This window comes from Leptodactylus fuscus, chromosome 5 (assembly GCF_031893055.1).
Source record: "Leptodactylus fuscus isolate aLepFus1 chromosome 5, aLepFus1.hap2, whole genome shotgun sequence".
NCBI classification, from domain to species: domain Eukaryota; kingdom Metazoa; phylum Chordata; class Amphibia; order Anura; family Leptodactylidae; genus Leptodactylus; species Leptodactylus fuscus.
In genome coordinates, this window is record NC_134269.1 from 130,757,254 (window position 1) to 130,772,580 (window position 15,327).

The 15,327-nt window shown below is 37.8% G+C and overlaps 1 protein-coding gene across 1 annotated transcript in view; it reads left to right on the plus strand.

Annotated features, from left to right (window-relative positions):
• Positions 1-2,243: 2,243 nt before the first annotated feature.
• The window catches only part of WNT2 (Wnt family member 2), a 53,488-nt gene continuing 40,404 nt past the window's right edge, over positions 2,244-15,327 (plus strand). The window contains exons 1-2 of the mRNA XM_075274279.1: positions 2,244-2,330; positions 12,563-12,798. Of these exons, the coding sequence (XP_075130380.1) occupies positions 2,248-2,330; positions 12,563-12,798 (319 nt within the window). The 5' untranslated portion in view covers positions 2,244-2,247. The remainder of the gene's footprint in view (positions 2,331-12,562; positions 12,799-15,327) is intronic.

Sequence of the window (15,327 nt, forward strand, 5' to 3'; positions counted from 1 at the left end):
GCTGCCTCCGATCACATGACCAGGGCTCAGTGAGGTCGCCGAAACCTGGGCTCATCAAAAACAATCCAATGGATCAGGTAAGAGAGTGAATACTCCCTGGACAACCCCTTTAAGGAGGTTGCAGCACAACCACTGACCCTTTGCCCTAATTTTTGGGGCCTTTATAGTGTAATGCATGTTTTTGATGAGTGAAGGCCTCACTGGTGGGACCTTCATGAGTCAGTCATTTGACCTATTTTTTTCTGCAAGTTTGTAAATCTTTTTATATTATTTGTGTTTTCTCTAATGCGTAGCATACAGAACAGAGTTTTGAAGAGCAAGGTGCCTATAAATATCACATTGTCCTCAGTATTATTAATTACATTTTGTATCACAATATTGTTATAATGGCACAGCACTAATATCCCAATGAATAAGTAAATGTGTCAGATATTGGGGTAAGAAGTTAAGAACAGGAAGTTAAGAAAATATATGAATGGAAAATTTATAGTGCTGTTGCACGCTGTAGGAACCAGTGAAGTTCTAAATTTAAGCACTTGTATAAACCCACTGAATTATGCAACGTACTTTAGAATTTTGGTAAATGACCTGGTAAAAATATATTTTATGAATTTCAGTTGTTGAACGTGGGGCACACAAAAAGAGTTCTAGAAAATTAAACACTTTCATTAATATCACCCTTCATAGGTTCTATGAACCCCTTCCGTGAATTAGTACTTGGTCAAATTTGCCTCTGTAATGGTAAAGTATTTCTTATAGAAATGGGTGTTTTACCATGTTTGTACGTACATACAATTTGCGAGAAGATTATTCAGTGAGGTATGTAAGGTATATTACATACTAGTATGAAACAATGGAATTATTAAATTGGTCTCAAGATGCAGAAAAACTTCTTTATATCCCTAGTATATATAACCATCGCTATCTATCTGTGCATTTACAATTGAATATTCCATTCACAATATATCTACCACTGAAGAACTGTGATAGAATGTATAATGAATCTTGAGCTTTACTTGTCAGAAAACCATATACAGCTTGGAAATCACTAAATATGTGTTTACATTATAGGGATGTTGAACCCAGTGTTTTATGTCTTACTTTACCATCTGTTTCTGTAACACCTATTATGTTATGTTGTGAATCCTGAAGGCTCCATTCCTTTTCACCCATGTTCATCATGCAAGTCATTTATTTTTCTTTGTCTCCTGTGCTTTTTTGTTGAATTTTGTAGGACTTTGCCAGGAAACACTTCATCATATCAAATATTTGGATTTGAAAGTAAATGTCCAATATATGATATTGTAAAACAACAGTTTTGGGGTCAGTTTACTAACTGAACGGCAAGGCTTATGTATGTTTTGTAGCTTTTCATGTTAAATGCTGGAATGCATCTTATTCTTATGTTAAGCAGAGTACTATGCATTAATTTGTGACTATGATGAATATCTAGGAGTGTGGAGAATGCATAGCACAAGAAAATGATCTCAAAGTCCTAGCAATGTTAGCAACGATCCTGAATTTAATTAGTCTGGACTTGGCTCTGCAGTCAGATTTGCAGCATAAAAGGAGTGCACTTTCATTACAATATGGTATACATGTTGCTTATCTATTTTTGTATGACTTTGACATAAGCAGGAATGTGAACAGCAAAAGCACAGCGTGGTATACATTGTCAGCTTTCTGGACTACAGTTTATAAAGGGGGGAGGGACAGATGGATCATATTAATATAGTATTTTCATACACTTTTGTTTGACCAGATCTTGTTTGGGTTTCAGGTTGCTGAGAGGTGACTTTGGGGTTTAATTGTCAATCAAAGGTGTACTTTGTAGCCCTCCCTTCTCTAACCCCTCTTGTCTTTTGACATCATTCCATCCATCAGTGTTATACACCCACCCATTCTGCAGGCAACGTCCATCAGCTCCAGAACGGTACTAGCACTGCTCAGGAGAGATGAAATAAGCTTACCTCTCCTCCTCTTCTCCACTAACCATTTCATTCTGAGACAGAGCTGAAGTCATTTGAGAACGTTCCAAGTCATTTTTTTTTTTTTTTTGCCCGTAGTTTTTAATGTCATATCACAGTAGCTGATCAGAGTCTGACAAAGAACTGTAGGCTTCGGATACATTAGAAGGCTTATTTCATATGTCTAATGCTGAAATAATAATCTTTTTAACCTTTTTGTCTCCTCATCTCTCATGGGATTTTCTATACTAATATTGATATGCAGTGAGGGATTTTTAATATGAGCACCTTGTTCTTGGACATCTGGTTTGTTGTTCCTGTCATCTTGTTGTTTGTGACACCTGAAGCAACTACTTCATGGTGGTAAGTCTTATGTTCTGTTGTAACCTGATTCTTTCTGAAATATAATAGTATGATTAGTAAATGAAATATTCTGTGGCTTTGGAGGGTGTTTAATTTGCTGATATCATTGCATTTATTACATAATATTGGAGATACAAATGATTTATTATGCATTGAAAGTGTGATCTATTCTGAGGTGCACTTTGGGAAAACACTGGTTAACTTTATTTCATAGCAGCTGTATGTGTAATTTCTACCTCATGTTAAGTTGTAATCCTGTTGATTTTTTTTTATTTGGGAGGGATACTTGCAATATGCTTTCAAGCTTTATGGCATATGTTTTTTTTTTGTTTTAAATATGCACTTACATATTACTTGTCCCTTTTAAGCATATACTTTCTTTTGGCATGTATTATAACCCCAGCAGTATGATTTATCTGGCTCAGTAAGGTGAAATCTAGAATATGCAGCAGAGCTCAGCATTTTAATGATGGTTTTGTCTAAAACAGATAGTGCTATAATCATCTCTTACAGCTGACCGAATGTAGTGCCATCTAACATCTATACTTAAGTTTTCCAGTGCTAATGAATAAAACTTCACAACGGGTGACCTCTGCTCTTCAGATGTTATCATACTAAATATATACCTAGTTATCTATGTTGTGTATACTGAAAGGTGCAGATTTACCAACTCACATGTTACCAAAATATGGATTATCTGCTAATTTACTGTCTAACATGAACTATGGCCAATTTTCCATTACATAAACCTAATATGCACATTTGTGTTTTCTGATTGGTAGACTACATGTGTCACCATGTAAAACACATTTTAGTATTTCATTTTAAGGAATATTGTCAGGTTGGTAAGTAATTGTGTATGTTTTTGTGTATTTATATCTTAAGCAATACTATATAAATTAATAAAGTTCTCTAATTACTTATTGACTGATGTTGATGAATCTGTACATTGTTTACATGGAATATTTAACTCTATGTAGTTAATAGGAACTGTGAGTAGTTTAACTGTTTAATCCACCAGATGTGTATAAAAGTAAGGGGCCAGGTTACAGACTGTAAAAGATAAGTAGGGCCCCCACTTTCAGAGATTTTTATGTTAGATGAACTTGTAAGACAATGTATTTGACTATTAAGGTGCCTTTCCAAACTTTCTTAGCTAATAAGGAACATCTGGGCACCGATGATGTAATCTCCTTTTTAAGACTTGTCTAAAATAATATGCTTCTGCAGTGGACACTGCATACTGATGTTTTTACATTTATTTTTTAAATTTTTCAATGTTAATTTTTTCCATCCACCTTGTTTCATTGCTGGAAGTGGGAATAACATCATATAATGTCCAAGCCAATGAATTACTAGTGACCTGACCTGAATTGACTTGATATTTTTCAAGTCACATGTTATCTGTATATGAAATTCAGGTTGTGTGTATTTCAGGACATACTTTTACATAACTACCTTCATCTATTTTGTATTATCAAAAAATTCTAAAGCAAATTAAGAAGAAATAATAAAAATTTCACCTGTATATATTACTGCCTGCCATAAACTGTGTGTATTATGCTGTCGGGGCAGCAACCTCTAGTAACAGTGCTGAAATCAGCACCTCAGGCATATCTACCTGTCACAGCTTTCTTTGCTGTTTTAAACATAGAGCAGTGCTGCTTCGAGCAGCAAACGCTATCTCTTGTGGACCATGGAAACACAGTCTGAGGGGAAGAGGCAGTAATGGGGGGGAGGGGGTAATAAGTGCGAGAAGTTATGTCCAGGCTGTAAGCTAGTTTAGTCAGAGGGCAGCAGTGGTGTGTGCATTATCTTTTTGTACCTGGATACAATTGCAAAATTGCACGCCATACCAGAAAAGGTTGCCAAGCCCTGAGCAAAATTTTCCTGCAGGGAAGCCACAGGTCATATTAGATGCTACATAGGTCCATGAGAAATTGTATTGTGAAATGGGTTTATAATTTTATTAGATAATGATTATGGTTATATCTATGGTATTACACCCACCAGTGGTCAGGAACAGTTTATACGCATATTTTAAAATGTTTCTTGCCGAAAAGTGGTAGATTGTATTGCGAAGTTATGATTTTTCCCTTGAAATAACGTTTTGTGAAAAAATGACTTGTAACATAGTACATATCTATTTGTGTTAGCATATTTCCTGACAGCTGTTATGGGCACCCATCACAATGGAGAAAATATTCTCATCTAGGTCTATTAATGCATTTGTGGAGTTATTAGGTGAAAACTTCTGCATTCCGTTAACCACATTATGCGGATGTGTTAACGTTGATGACTTGTTTCATTGTGGTATCTTATCACAAAACACAATAAAAGCCATTAAAAATTTGCTCTAAGGTTCTTACCACGGTCCATTTAATGAGTGAGAGTCAACATAAGCTTTGCTACATCTGTAGTTGGTAATTGCCATCTATGCAGTTTCCAGTTCTCTTAACATTAAATGGATTCAATTGGAGCCTTGCTGTATCTATAGGTAAAGAAATACATTTTGAATTATTTGTATTTCATCATCATTAAACAAGATTAACACTATAATTGTTTAATCTAGTGCAACTTATGCTTATGGCAATACGCAATTGTATTGCAATGTTTTGCAGTTGTCAAAGATCTCATAGATAAGAAAGAATTGGGATAATCATAAATGATATGGTATACTTTCAGAGTACTGGAAAATATAAAGTATAGTACATCAGAATGAACTAAAATGCATTTAGTGCTGATTTATAAAATGCATTGCACAACTAGTTCCCTGATCTGCTCCTTGTACTATATAATTAACTTTATGTAAGAATATATTTTGTGGCTGTTTGTGGAAAATCAGACCTTTCAGTAGTCGCTTGAATATCTGCTGACTTTCGTAGTAATCCAGTTTTCCAGATTCTGTCAGTCTCTGTCTATTAAACACATAATCATATTAAAATAAATGTATTTAAAATATTTAAATCAATTGTAAGGTTGTCATCCTAAAGGAACCTAAACCTGGGCATGAATGTGTAGATAGTACAGATGAAAATCTGGCATCTATGTTTAGGTCAGAAATCTTATTGGACAAGTAAAGATTTTCATCACATTATCAGGACACCTGTAGCAAATAACTGTAATGTCAGAGATACAGGAGCTTTGCAGTGACTTTATTTTGCATTTAAGAAATCCCCATACAGAAGTCTTTGTGATTGGAAGTAAATCTGTGAAAGTGCACATAAGTTATGTCTGAGCGAATCAGAACTAATGTTGTAACTTTCAATAAATATCTTTTCATGGATCCTTGTTAATGGGGCATCAATTTAATAAATGATTAGCTTTTAATTCCCCTCTAATTATTGGACACATGTTTGGGGCTTAAAAGAATTGTCCCTTTTCTGATAAACCTAGATTAACCAATGTAAAGAACTGTCTGACTGACATACTACAGATTTTGAGCAATATGTTTTGTTTGTTTTTTTTTATTCTGGAAAGCTATAAAAAATATTAATTATTGTAAAGCAACTAATGATGATGATTAAAAATCTGAAGTGTTTTGTTGTTATAGGATAGAAAAAGATGATGCTCAGTATAGCCAAATAATTTGAAAGTACCCTCATCACCTACATGGATCAATGTGGTATATGTTATTTATTTATTATGAGACTCATTAGTGTGTTAGTGTGCTTTTTTGGTAACCAAGTGAAATGTCCATGGACAGATTGGGCAAGCTCTGCATCTTCTACTACTACTGTGGATGAGATATCACTGGTAGTAGCTTAGAATTTTCAGTTACAATGCAATCTTTCCCACATTCATCTGTTTATACAGTATTATGTGTGGATTATTTAGAAACTTTTAAAGCAACTTTTAAAGTTAGCATTTGACTAGTGCAGAGCCAAGGTAACAAAAAAGAAGCAAAATGTCAATATGTATGCTGCCCAGCATGTAAAACACGATTCCTCATGAGAGATGATCTGGGATGGTTGTCAAGGAACAATAGCGATAAGAGGCATATGATCTGTAATATCCAATACATCAGAGAGAGAAGAGAAGGTAACAATGTATCGCTTGTACTGGACATCATGCAAGCAGGAAATAAATGCAAGGAGCCTGGCTATTTGACTTCATGTAAGATGGGCATAGTCCTGGGAGTAGCACTTAAAATTCATCAGGATGTTCTGTATTAGATCATTAAAATGATCCTGAACTTGCTTACAGGCAACAGTAATATTCAGATGCAAAACAAATCAATTTAAAATAGACTAGGTTTTCTGTCCCTTTTAACTCCATTATATATTTCCCCATGATTTCTGGACTATTTAACCAGCAATCTTAGACAGACAACCCATTTTGGACAAACTAGAAAAGCAAAATACATTTTATAAGGCTAATACAAGTAATAATGTTATAACTCTTTACAGTAAGTCAGAATATATTAATAGTAGCCTAATTTACAGTTAACTATAAAACCATAATCACAATAGCCAACACAAGCACATCCAATAAAAAAAAAATACATCTTCTGTCTATCAAAGCAGAGAAAACTACCAGCATCCACAGTGTTCACCCTAATCTTCCCCAGCCAATGCCTGTCACTCAGAACATACTTAAAGTTGAGCAATATAAAGTCATAACTTGCTAGATCCTATGAATGTTCTCCATCTTTTGACCTTTGGGTCATTTCTGAGACTGTCTTGACTCTGATCTTATCTACTGATCTCCTGTGTATGACCTTGTCTCTTAATACTGAACCTGTGCTTCCCATCCTAACTCACAGTGTCTTAAGATAGTGTCTTAAATTGGTGTTGCTGTTTCTGGGTGTATGAGAGAGCAATAAAGAATAGAGTCTCCAGTTTTTTATCATGCACTGTCTATGGGAGTCATCATAGCAATTAGTCTCTTCCCACTAGGTCAGGGAAAGCTGAGAATTTGAATAAGAGAGCCTGCTATAAATTGCAAGGTACAAGTTATATAATAGAAATGATGTTGTCGTATATACATCTAACTGCTTATCCTGAAAAGTCATCTGAAAGTCTATGTATTTTGTTCAGAACAGCTGTGGAGTCTGAATAAAAAAAAAAGTTCCACACTGCGACTTCAAAATAAAATGATCACTTATTTTAAATTATTTTTATACCCTTATTTATGTTCTATAATTAATTAGATTCTTAGGTTTTTTTCATACTTATCTTTATAGGAAATCAATCATTAGCTTTTTTTGTGAATTCGAGGAGATTCACTGTGTTTGCCTGACCATTGCCTGTCAGACATTTATGATGGAGTCAGAGTTGGACTGTGGGAAAATAGGAGTTAAAAATAAAAAGCACAGTAAAAGATATCCCGCTTTTCATCTCTGTGTGGAAAACATGAAATAGGAGATTTAAACAAATTAACCCAAGTTGCCTACTATATGCCACATTTTGTCTCCAACTCAGATTTCCAAGAGCATCAACATCACATATTTTATGGTGTGGTACAGATTAGGATTAAGCACAGTTGGCCAACGTTTTGAACCCTACTGATAAAGTGGAAATATTCTCAGGAGAAATTCCTGATAACATTTTTCCATTTTGCCTAAGTTTCCTACAGGCACCTGTATGAACCTTGACTACTCAGAAATGGGACAATACATTTAAAATATGTCTCCTTGCCCAAAAATTCCAAGGGACAAATAGGGCTACTATTCTACTTGCACCCTTCCTAGGACTATGACTCCACAGATGGGAATGGGAACTAAACTGTCATCTATATACACAGAGATGACACCCAGAATACTACATAAATCATACGTATCTCCGCCATCAATAGGCCTGAAAATGGGCATTTTTCCATTGTCCATTTCATGTGCAGCGTACCTGGGGCAAATCTATTTCATTGTCTGTGGGCTTGTCATGCAGTCCAGTCTTTCTGTTGTTAGGTGAAATTCTTTACAAAAGTACATCTTACTAACCTTGTCCCATTCAATGGTCTCTGGGGTTTATTTGGCTGAATTGATTACAAAAACAAACAACAAAAGCTATAAATGAGATTGGAAGGAGAGAGAGGCAATTGTTAATAAAAAGACAATCTCCTACCCTGATTAATAGTTAGCATCTCCTAGCCATGCCTCAGGCTAATGCCCTAGCCCTCCTGGCAGCACACTGTACATTAGATCTATATGAAAAGGTCTTACTGATAACAATTGCACTTAGCAAACCAGACTATACAATTTTTTTTTAATTCTTAGGTATTTTTCACAGCATTTATATGTTTATGTGATATTTAACGTACATTATATATTTCTGTACAATTCTTAAATAATTGAAAATTTTACAAAAACACAGGGGGGGGGGGAACTAATTCTCCTGTACTCTCATTGTGGATCGTGTAAAACAGCTAGTTTCCATTCACCAGTTTAGAGAGAACTATGAATTTCAGATGAAGGGGCAAATTGGTAAAAATTGTAGCATATAAGTCATATAATGATCAGAAATAGTATTCTCATGTACAAACAAGGTAGCTTCTCTTAAACGGTTACCTGAAATGACATGTACATTTTAATTCTCAGTAATAGTAACACGAGTAACACCTGCTATATTGTTGTGGGGTTCTAGCTGCATTATACAGCTGGGACCTGGCTTATACTGCCAGAGTTAGAGAGAACTCCCAGTTCTGGCAGTTTTACTCCTTTAATGGGGTTGTTCTGGCACTTTTTAAATTACATCTTGTATTTGTGTTTGATCAGAACCTGTGTTTCCCAACTGCTTACATCTCTGGGTCTTGTAATCAGGACCAGCACCAGAGTCACTCTGCTTCCTCCCTCCTCTCCATCTTCAGTGGTATTAACTGTACTATGTGAGCTGACAGACTAGATCCTTGTAATAGTAAAGCCCCCATAATACAGGCAATGTCACTTAACATGGAGAAAGGGGGAGAGGAGATGGATCGGCTCGTTCTGGTTCTAATCACGTGGCCCAGTGTCGGAAGCAGGAAACCCAAGGTTTGGATGAAAAAGAACCCAGGCAAGAAATAAACTAAAATAAAGTCCCTGAGTGACCCCTTTAAATGCTGTGATCATGGTATCTAAATAGTTACCTTTTGATTTGTAAAGTGATGCAGAATAACTTATATTCATGCTAAATAAAAATAAAGTTGTTGTTGTTATTATTACTATTTTATAGTTAGAGAGAAGGGAACCCTTTCTCTGTGCCTTCTCCTATGACAACATTCCCAGAAACAGAACTTAATAGGTAGAGATGAGCGAGTAGTGAAATATTTGAGATTCAATATTCGTTTTGAGTAGATCCTCAATATTCGACTACTCGATCAAATATCGAATCCCATTATAGTCTATGGGAATGAAATGCTCGTTTCAGGGGAAACCACTATTCGACAAATGGGAGTCACCAAGTCTATGAGTAGCAGGAGGAGAGTGTTGAGGAGGAGCGAAGGAGAGTGCGGTACTTAGGCAGTCAGCACCAGGAACTATCTAGGCCCAGATACAGTTTCTGTATATTACCAGGAGAGCACAGACTGTCAAAACTAGCCTAGTACCCGAGCGCTGGATGAGTAAAAGCAGAGCGGAAGAAGTCCGGGCCCACATACAGAGAAAGAACTGTACAGAGCAGGACACCATGCAAGGAGAATGATAGACCCGCAGGATAGTATTTTACCTTTGAGTAGCAATCTGCAGGAGGCTCGTCTTTGATGAGGCAGTCTAAGATCAGACCACAATGAAGACTGCATATCGTATTTTGCGGACTATAAGGCGCACCGGACTATAAGGCGCATTACCCATGAGCGCCTTATAGTCCTGCCTAGGTCCATATATAAGGCGCACCGGACTACAAGGTGCAGCGCTGTCCGGTGCGCCTTATATGATTGAAAGCGGCGGCCGGCAGACTTTGCCGGCGGCCGCTTAACCCCCCGCGTGCCAGCCGCTTCTATTCATTTCAATGGTACGCTTCCATTGAAATGAATGGAAGCGCTCGGCACACGAGGAGTTAAAGAACTTCCTTCTTGATCACGTCGGAATAATCTCCTTACCTTTTTACCATAGCCAGCGCCGCCTTCTTCTGCAGCTCCGTCTCTGTCTTCTTTGGGCCTCATGGATGACGCATGCGCAGTCGGCTCTAACAGGCTCTCGCAGCCAGAGCCAACTGCGCATGCGTCATCCATGAGGCCCAAAGAAGACGACACGGAAGGCGCGAACACAGCTCAGGGAGAAGGCGGCGCTGGCTATGGGAAAGGTAAGAGACGAATAGTCTTTTAAGGCTATTCCGACTTGGTTAGGGGGAAGAGGTTCTTTTAATGGTAGAATCTAGAGTTGAGCGAGTACTGTTCGGATCGGCTGATCCGAACAGTACTCGCTCATCTCTAGTAGAATCTCTTTAAGCAGCGGCCGCCGGCAAAGTCTGCATGCCGCTTCCATACATTACAATGAGAGCGCGCTATTCAAATAGTTAGAGATGAACGAATACTATTTGAATAGCGCGCTCCCATTGCAATGTATGGAAGCGGCATGCAGACTTTGCCGGCGGCCGCCGCTTAACTCCTCGCGTGCCGCCACTTAACTCCTCGCGTGCCGCCGCTTCAAGCCTTATATAAGGCGCACCGGACTATAAGGCGCACTTTCGATTTCTGAGGAAATCGAAGTATTTTATGTGCGCCTTATAGTCCGGAAAATACGGTATTTAACATTAGAGCAGTCTTCATTGTGGTCCGATCTTAGATTCCGTCTCGTCAAAGACGAGCCTCCTGCAGAACCAGTGCTGATTGGCCGAATGCTATACACGCTATAGCATTCAGCCAATCAACACTGGTTCTGCAGGAGGGATGCTGGGGATTGCTACTCAAAGGTGAAATACTATTGTGCGGATCTATCATTCTCCCCGCACGGTGTCTTTGCTCCCCGTCACGGTGTCACTGCTCTGTACGGTTCTTTGTATGTGGGTCCGGACTCCTTCCGCTTTGCTTTTACTCGTCCTGCAGAACCAGCGTTGATTGTCCGAATGCTATACACTGTACAGCATTCGGCCAATCAATGCTGGTTCTGAATCAAATTTTTACTGCGAATAGCGAGTGGTATTCGATTGAGTACGAGTATTTTGAATACCGCAGTATTCGATCGAATACTACTCACTCATCTCTATTAATAGGCATTTAGTAAAATGTACCACAATTTGAAAACTATGACATGTTCAGGTTCCCTTGTGGGACTGTCAAAACAATAAAAAAGGGTAAAAGTGTTTAAAATTTTTAATATTAAAAGTTCAAACCCACCTTTTCCAATATGTGAAATATGAGGGGCACCTGAAAAGTTTGTGGCCCAACCCAGAAGTAGTGACTGTGGGTTGAAATTTTTCAGTCAGTTCTCAACATAGACTCCTTTGGGTTGGTTCACACTAGTAGTGCTCGTATTCCGTCCGGAAGGAGTCCGCATGGACACTCTCCGGACGGAATACAATCGCAATTGGAAGCAATGTGCTGTCAAAGCAGATGGATCCCATAGACTATAATGGGGTCCATGTGCTTGCCGTGAGATCTCCGCATGGAACATGTGGACAGGAAAGTACTTCACAATTTACTCTCCTGTCCACTTGATTTGTGTGTAGATCTTGCAGCAAGCACACTGATCCCATTATAGTCTATGGGGATCCGTGTGCTTTCACGGCACACGGCTCGCAAGTGCGTTTGGTAATCCATTCGGGGGGGGGTCCCCATGCAGACTCCCTGAATGTATTACCAAATGCAGATGTGAGCCAAAGGTAGCTTTACAATGCTGCACCTGAAAAAAAAAAAAAAAATCAAAATACATCTAAATTGCTCATAACAAAATAACATATTGCATGGCAAAACAAGACAGTGTGAAAAAGATTCCATGGGTGGGCTACAAACTTTTCAAGCGCCTCTCGTAATAAAATAAAGAAAAACTTAAACATAATTGTTATTTCAGTGTGCAAAAGTCTGGACTGTTTATTTAATACTGTTTATCCTGTACAGTAAACACAGTAAAAAAAAAAACCCACAAGAGCATCTATACTGGAACCGTGGGGGTTTAGCTGATACTTTTTAATTATTTTTAAATGTTATTTCATATTGTTTGGCTAAATGTTAAAAGCTCCTAAAAAAAAACCTGTATGGTAAATTTTAACTTGGGGAACAATATATGAATAAAAGATAGTATTCATGTTTTTTTTAGCAGTTTTCTTTTATACATTGGAAATATTTACACAATTAATATGATTTTTTTTTTCCTTGGCCAGGTACATGGGGGCTGTTGGTTCCTCTTCTACTTCATCCCGAGTAATGTGCAATAACATACCTGGTTTAGTTACCCGACAGAGACAACTGTGTCAGCGCTATCCTGAAATCATGCATGTTATTGGTCTAGGGGTGAGCGAGTGGATAGCAGAGTGTCAACATCAGTTTCAACATCATCGCTGGAACTGCAACACACATGAAAGAGATCAAAGCTTATTTGGAAAATTAATTTTACGCAGTAAGTTGTATGAGATCTGTTTGTTACTTTTGCTGGATAGTTTGCCATTTCAAAATACGAAGCTATGTTGTACATAAACTGTGGGGCATAGCTTGGTTCTCAAACCCTTCATTTAGTGCAGTGGTTCTTAACTAGTGTTCGATCGAACCCTAGGCCCTATGCACGGTTCATTTTGTGTACCAGTAAAAAAAACATATACCTATGTCTTGAATTTGGAAAAAAAATCATATTTGATTTATCACTAAAGAAGGGTTCGGTGAATGTGCTTATGAAACTGGTGGGTTCCATACCTCAAACAAGGTTAAGAACCACTGATTTAGTGGTTAAAAAAAAAGTTTTCTAGGGGGTTAACACGGTGGCTCAGTGGTTAGCACTGCTTCCTTGAAGTGCTGGAGTCCTGGGTTCGAATCCTGCCAAGGACAACATCTGCAATGAGTTTGTATGTTCTCCCTGTGTTTGCGTGGATTTCCTCCCATACTCCAAAGACATACTGATAGGAAAAAGTGTACATGGTGAGCCCTATATGGGGCTCACAGTCTACATTTAAAAAAAAAAAAAAAAAAAAAGGTGAGTTTCATTGTACTTGAAACAAAGTTATTTATTTGAAAAGGTGCCACTAATTTTGTCCATCCCATTTTTGGGTTTTTTTCTGTGAAATTATTTCCAATTTGCCTTTTATTTATGTTTTTTTTTGTGTGTGTGTGTGTTGTTCCAATACACACAAAGGAAATAAACATATGTATACAGGTGTAATGTATTGTGTAAATCTTTTAAATATTCTACACCTTATTCCAGTATGCCCTTAAAGAGGACCTTTCATGGTTTGGGGCACAGGCAGTTCTATATACTGCTGGAAAGCCGACAGTGCACTGAATTCAGCGCACTGTCGGCTTTCACAAGTGAGGACTTAAAGGGGTATTCCCATGTACATAATCATATCTATATTTGTAGATAATTAAAAGTTAAACAGTTTTGCAAATATAAGTAATTAAAAATTCTGCAGCGTTTTAAAGATTTCCAATAACCATCTTAGTAGTGACAGTCTGTTGTCTTGATCAGTTGCCAATGGATACGACCACCAATGTAGAAACTTTCTATGGTCTGGGACTTGTCAAAAACCCAGCCATGATTTTCTTATTGTAGCTGGGTTACCAGGCGGGGACACTACATGTATGAGAAGATATCCTGGCTACAATAAAGAAATCATAGCTGATTTTCTGACCTTAGAAAGGTTCTGCAATCATGGTCGTATCCACTGGCAACCGATCGAGACAACAGACTGTGACCACAAGATATTTAGAGAAAATCTTTAAAACTCTGCAAAATATTTAATTACTTATATTTGCAAAAATGTTTAACTTTTAATTATCTACAAATTTAAAAATAATTATGTACATGGGAATACCCCTTTAAGCCGAAACAAGCCCCTCGTCACCACTGGACTGAACTTTGGTGGGGAAAATCGGGGACAGGTGAATATGCGTTTTTTAATTTTTACTTTCCTCAGCCTCCTTGCAGAAACCTGTAATTCCAGTTCTATCTATTTTAAATGAATCAACACTTAGGGTAAGTTCACTCGGGGGGTTTTTGGATTGGAACCTGAGGTGGAGGCCGCCTCAGGTTCCAATCCATAAGCTGGGTAGCAGCAACTGAAAGCCGGTGCACTGCATCAGCATACAGTCGTGCACTCCACTCTGGATTAGGTCCAATGAATGGGCCTAGTCCGGAGGAGGGAGTTTCTTCAGGCCGAATTGCGAGGCGACTTGGTCTGAAGAATGAGCATCTCGCTTCATTTTAGGGAGCCGGAAGAAACGGCTTCTGGAAAAAAGACCTGAGCGGCGCCCATTCATTTCAATGGGAGATGTCTTTTTGGTCAGGGTTTTGAGGCGGATACGGCCTCAAAACCCTGACCAAAAACCCTGTGTGAATTTACCCTTATTATGCTATTTTACGCTATCTGTGACCCTATTTTTAGTTATTTAGCAGGGATTTTTGTGTAGACTTAATATCTGGAAAGCGATAAATAGAGATTTTTAGGGCTCATGTCCAATATATTGTACCACTGTACTTCAACATGTTTACTTTATAACAATTTGGTCAATCACATTTGACTGAAAACTATCTCATGTGCCAGAAAATCTGCCTGACATGCTCAAAAATTTTGTCTGGCAATCTCTAATATCCCTAAATTTGTAGCATGCAAATTAAAACTGAAAAAAACATTGCATTATGGAGAATTAGTTTTATTTATCTTCCATGAATAAAAATAGTTTTGAAGTACCCTACACAGGGTTTGAGAAAAGTACATTACAGGAGACATTCAGCAAGACATTAGAGGGTGTTGTCATTTTAAATGGCTCTACTCTGAATCCGCAGGGGACTAGAGTCGTGATCTTGGTCTTATTTTAAAGCCAAGAATCATGTCTGTAGTCCATCTAGATTTAGAGGTGTAGCTGTGGAACTGCATGAACAGTTTACACTTTAGCTGCAGAGCAGTTTTCACTATGTTGAACAACAGTTTGCAGAACA